Source organism: Phyllopteryx taeniolatus, chromosome 10, assembly GCF_024500385.1.
Source record: "Phyllopteryx taeniolatus isolate TA_2022b chromosome 10, UOR_Ptae_1.2, whole genome shotgun sequence".
Lineage (NCBI taxonomy): Eukaryota > Metazoa > Chordata > Actinopteri > Syngnathiformes > Syngnathidae > Phyllopteryx > Phyllopteryx taeniolatus.
In genome coordinates, this window is record NC_084511.1 from 16688385 (window position 1) to 16693982 (window position 5598).

The window sequence follows — 5598 nt, forward strand, 5'->3', positions numbered from 1 at the left end:
TCCTGGTAACATTATTTCCCTCCATAAGACCATTTGTTAATTAAGTTGTAGGAAAAATCCTAGTATCAAATGTAATTTGAGTTTCTTATAAAACCTAAATTGAGGTTAAAAAATTCAAGGCATTTAAATGTATTATAGTGAGCTCTGGTTCTTAAACATTTATTAGATGATTTTGTGACTTACTGCAGAATTCAGGTAGTTAATTAAATTTAATCTGGCCCGTTACAAGTTCCGAAGGCCCCATAATAATGATCTAATGAATCAGGTTGGGGCGGCACAGTGGGCGACTGGTTAGAGCATCTGCCTCACAGTTCTGAGGACCAGGCTTCAATCCCCAGCCCCGCCTGTGTGGTTTTTGCATGTTCTCCCCGTGCCTGCGTGGGTTTTCTCCGGGAACTCCGGTTTCCTCCCACATTCCCAAAACATGCATGTTAGGTTAATTGACAACTCTAAATTGCCCGTAGGTGAGAATGTGAGTGCGAATGGTTGTTTGTTTGTATGTGCCCTGCGATTGGCTAGCAACCAGTTCAGAGTGTACCCAGTCCTCCTGCCCGATGATAGCTGGGATAGGCTCAGGCACGCCCGCGACTCTAGTGAGGAGAAGCCGTTCAGAAAATGGATGAATCAGGTTGGAATAATTGGACACAGTTGAAACCCTGCAATTTGCCACAAGCAGTTCGCCAAGTCGGAATATGATGTCATACAGCTACCTGAAAACTGACCTCACACCCACTGGAGTCCAGTTTAATTTGAAAGTTGCTTACGTACTTTGTGAAATGTGCTTTGCCAAAATGTCAGCCTCGAAGGCCCAAATTCACATTCATCTCAGGTTCCGAGACTGCCATCTGTAGGACTTTAGACAGAAGTTCAAATCACCAAAGACAACCAGATGTGAAATGTTCAAATGTGTGAAATGTTAATATACCATCTGAAAGTACACTTGCATACTATAATTAGATTTAACATAAGTGAACTTTTAAAAATATATTTTTTACAATGGGATATTGAAATTGTTTATTCTGGTTGTAGTTTTCAGTGATCTTGAGCTTCACTGCATTACACAGACATTGATAGTAGTTCTTTAATTGACCTCTATAATCCCTACATATAGGAAAAACATGGACGCACCTCTGCAATATTGAAACTAATAGTTGCCACGCCAGTTCAAAGTTACTTTTTAAAAAGGAGAAGAAACAGAAATTAGTAATTTGACGGTGAGCGTCTCATTTGAGACACAAGAGGCTGGCCGGTCTTGAGGTCAAAAAGGCCAAAGCCAAGTCAGTGGTATCATTTTGACTGCTTGGAATACAAAATCTTTAACTTCATTATCAGTTATGTGCTTTTTCTAGTTTAACAATATATTTAAAAGTCTATAATAACCACAGTGTGGCACGGTGACCGACTGGTTAGCACATCTGCCTCACAGCTCTGAGGACCCGGGTTCGAATCCGGCCTCGCCTATGTGGAGTTTGCATATTCTCCTCGTGCCTGCGTGGGTTTACCCCGGGTGCTCCGGTTTTCTCCCACATCCCAAAAACATGTAGGATGGCTGTCTAATCTCAACAAATCGATAGCAGGTACGTTATGTAGGAAAAACAAGCTGCTCTGAATTTACTATTGCACTTGGAAATGAAAACAGTAAAGAAATGTGTGATGCAACATCCATAGGTATTTTAAAAATGTTTTTATCCATCCATCCATTTTCTGAGCCGCTTCTCCTCATTAGGGTCGCAGGCGTGCTGGAGCCTATCTCAGCTATCATCGGGCAGGAGGCGGGGGACACCCTGAACTGGTTGCCAGCCAATCGCAGAGCACATACAAACAAACAACCATTCACACTCACATTCACACCTACGGGCAATTTAGAGTTTTTCATTTAACCTACCATGCATGTTTTTGGGATGTGGGAGGAAACCGGTGTGCCCGGAGAAAACCCACGCAGGCACGGGGAGAACATGCAAACTCCACACAGGCGGGGCCGGGGATTGAACCCCGGTCCTCAGAACTGTGAGGGTGACGCTCTAACCAGTCGCGCACTGTGCCGCCAAATGTTTTTATTTCACCTTTAATTGCTATAATTAGATCGATAAAATAAAAACAATGATTACGTAATGTATGTGAATACTATACTTTAAGATTTAATCTAAGACGTTCCACAAAACCTTAATCATTCAAGAATTACAGCCATTTTTTATCATTACAGTATTTTCGAATTCTTAGTTGCCTCCCTCATTCATCTGTGTAAAGAATGTGATTTTGGGGAGGATTGTTTTTAAATGTTTTCTGATAAAGTCTACCATGGGTAGTCATATTCAGTCAGAGGTACAAAATGCGAAAAGTATAAATATGACTTTAAATTAAATGAAGCAATATATAGTTTAAGTAGATATATTTTTACATTATAACATTTTGGTTTAACTATAAACTCAAGCCAGTTGAACAAAAAAAAATATCTATTTAGAAATAGAATCAACTATGTTTTTCGTTGCGGCACGGCAGCCGACAAGTTAGCACATCCGCCACACAGTTCTGAGGACCGGGATTCAAATCCCGTACTCGCCTGTGTGGAGTTTGCATGTTCTTCTCATGCCTGCGTGGGTTTTCTCCGGGTACTCCGATTTCCCCCCACATCCCAAAAAACATGCAGGGTGGGTTAATTGAAGACGCTAAAATGCCTATAGGCGACCAGTTCAGGGTGTACACCGCCTCTCACCCGAAGTTAGCGACCCTAGTGAGTAAGCGGAACGGAAGATGAATGAATGAATGAATGTTTTGCGTTTATTGCAGAAAATAAAGAACAAATTACAACAAATAACAATAACAAATAGGGCATATGAGTTCAATTGAAGACTCGTGATTGATTGGTTATATGCCTATACCCTGCGATTGACCCTCGGACACCCATGAACGTCATCGAGGACAAGTGCTTTTCAAAACGGATTGATAGAAGGCAAACATGTCTATACTGCTATCCACTTCAGGATAGGTGACACAGACACACATATTAAAAGGCAGAGAATGCTGTTTGTTGGCACCCATCACACAAACCTTAAAGTGAGGTAGCTTTCGTTCACTAACATTTCCCTGGTTTGCTGTAGTTGAAAGTTGATAGTTGAAAACTATCCTGCTCAGCCTGGTGTCTGTTTTCGTCTCTTTCTCCAGCTTTGACGACAGATGATGACTTATGGGTGTCGTCTCGAAGGGGCACATATTTTAACGCAGCGCTTCGAAATTACCTTTCGAGGGTTGAGGTGACACGCGAAAACGGAATTTAGGGGTAAGAATGAGAAAAAGACCGCGTGCACCCGTATTTGTTGTTTTTACTCGCATATAATACTAATGGGGAAAGTTGTATGCTAGCTAGCCTAGCAAGCTAATCGTCCAAACAAGGAAGGCTAATTATGTTGCTAGCTCATGAGTCTGCCCGGGCAGTAAACCTTTTGTCGTTCTCTTATGGAGCCAGTTGACCGTCACTGCAGGTGTTTAACAACTGGAGTTTTGGTCGAGTTTAGTACAGACCGACCGTAGTTGTTACTTAGCGCTCTCGTTAGCCCTTATCTTTGGAAGAATGAATAGAAAACACCACCAATTTAAAGGAGCAGAAGTCAGCTGCTGCGTGAAATACTTCCTCTTCGGATTCAACATTATCTTCTGGGTAAGTAATCATAGTCTTTTGAACCATTTGTGTTGAAGTATGAAACATGTAGTGATGGTTTTATTGCCAACGTTTAAGTAGCTTTCCGTTTGAAATAAGCAAAATTAGCCTAACTTTAGCGATGTTGTTGTTGCGACAAAATGCTCTTACTACATGGCCTCAAACACTCTGAAATTACACATGAAAGTCGTTTAATTAATTGAAGAAAACTATTCACTTCAGTTTTAACTGTTGTTGTTAATATGCTTAACCTCACAGTAGCGTGTTTACCTGCCCCTGAGGTCGCCACCATAGTTGTTGACAATCTTTTTGTGTATAGCAAAGCACTAGGTATTGTGTTGAATATTTTTTATTTTTCAATCTTCTTACCGTCCCCAGGCTTATTTCTGTTTCCCAAAAATATTAGTGATGAAAAACAGGGCTCTGCTGATCATAAATTACTGCTATCATGCTTAATTTTATATAAAGGATAAATAACTGCAAATATTAGAATATATCTTTTTTTTAATCAGGTCTTGTATCTTATTGCTTATTCTATTCATATTTAACAAGTCTTGAGACTTACTGAGCTAATCTAGGACCTTGAGCATCAAATTTCGTGCCATATCATGTGTAAATGTATGTTGGTATAACAATTGCCCTAAAGTCCTATCCTATCCTATCCAATCCTTTAATAAGATTGTGAAAATAATGTGAACTGTTGGAGGAGCTGCCACTCCACTATTGGCACTATTGTCTTAGGCATGCCACAAGTTTAATCTGCACTCGTCTGTCCATGTTGCTGTATGACCACCTTCTCATAGAAGAAAACATTCTCTGTACACCCACTGTCTGCCGTCTGTATGGGCCCCAGTGTGACTGATGTAGTAGTATAATGTCTGTGTAGACCACAGGATCTTCACACATACAGACACACACGCAGACACACACGCAGACACACACACACACACACACACACACACACACACACACACACACACACACACACACACACGCTTGGATATGGCCAGGCCCTCTTCCTTTCACTCATTATAGAGGCTGGTCTCTGGGACAGCATTGTTTCTCTCACTTCCACACCCACAAATGCACAGAGTGATGGCGAGAACAATGACTGCAGGGAGCAATGGTTGGCTGTCTTCTCTTGTCTGTCTCATCAGCCACATATGCAAATGACCCTCTCCACCTAATTCCCATCATTTCCTTACCACCCCCTCAAGTGTCCAAACTTGGGGATGGTAATATCCAGTACAAATCAGAGATGAGGTGAGCTTCATCTTATCTTTTCAAAAAATACCTCTTAAATAAATAGAGTTGAGTAATCAAGCAGGAAGCATTGAGTCATAGGACTAATGTGTTGCAACTCTTGTGTTTTTGTTTTGACACTTGGCCAAACTAAAAGTCTCATATCTGTGTTCTTGGTTAAACAAGTTGCAGCTTGCTATTTTTTCCAATAATAATCACCACAAGATGTTCTCTAGTGCATGACCTGTGAAACTGGACTTGTCAGACAAGCCAGTGCATTGTGGAATAAATACACCGCAATGGGGTTGATTCAAATCAACCCATTTGTCTATCCTGCTGTTCTCTTGTCAGCCTTGACAATGCTGCCTAAAATAAGACTAACATGCCCAAGAGTCTAAATATTGTGAGCAAGAAAATCCTTTCTACTTGGATTCTTCCGGTGCCCATGCATGCTTGGTGCTGACAGCCAGGCATTCTCTCGCCTGGGAACAAATCACATTGTGTCGTCCCTCAGAATAGACACATTTCTCACATCCACATAATTAATCATATTTTCTGCTTGAGCTGCTGAAATGTTTGGAAGCTTTACGTTCAGTAATTAAGAGTGTGTTAAGCTCTTCCCAGGTTGCTGAGTTTCTTAAATTGAGGCTGTGTGTTATTAGCTGGCATCAGCTCTCAGTGCACGTGCCTATTTGGCCCTA

General features: G+C 41.2%; 1 protein-coding gene across 2 annotated transcripts in view; it reads left to right on the forward strand.

Annotated features, from left to right (window-relative positions):
• Positions 1 to 2994: 2994 nt before the first annotated feature.
• tspan17 (tetraspanin 17) overlaps positions 2995 to 5598 on the forward strand; it is a 20684-nt gene continuing 18080 nt past the window's right edge. The window contains exon 1 of one of the 2 annotated variants that reach the window (XM_061786624.1): positions 2995 to 3655. In XM_061786624.1, coding sequence (XP_061642608.1) covers positions 3569 to 3655 — 87 coding nt within the window. In that variant the 5' untranslated portion in view covers positions 2995 to 3568. The remainder of the gene's footprint in view (positions 3656 to 5598) is intronic. The other variant, XM_061786623.1, reaches the window with a different exon arrangement.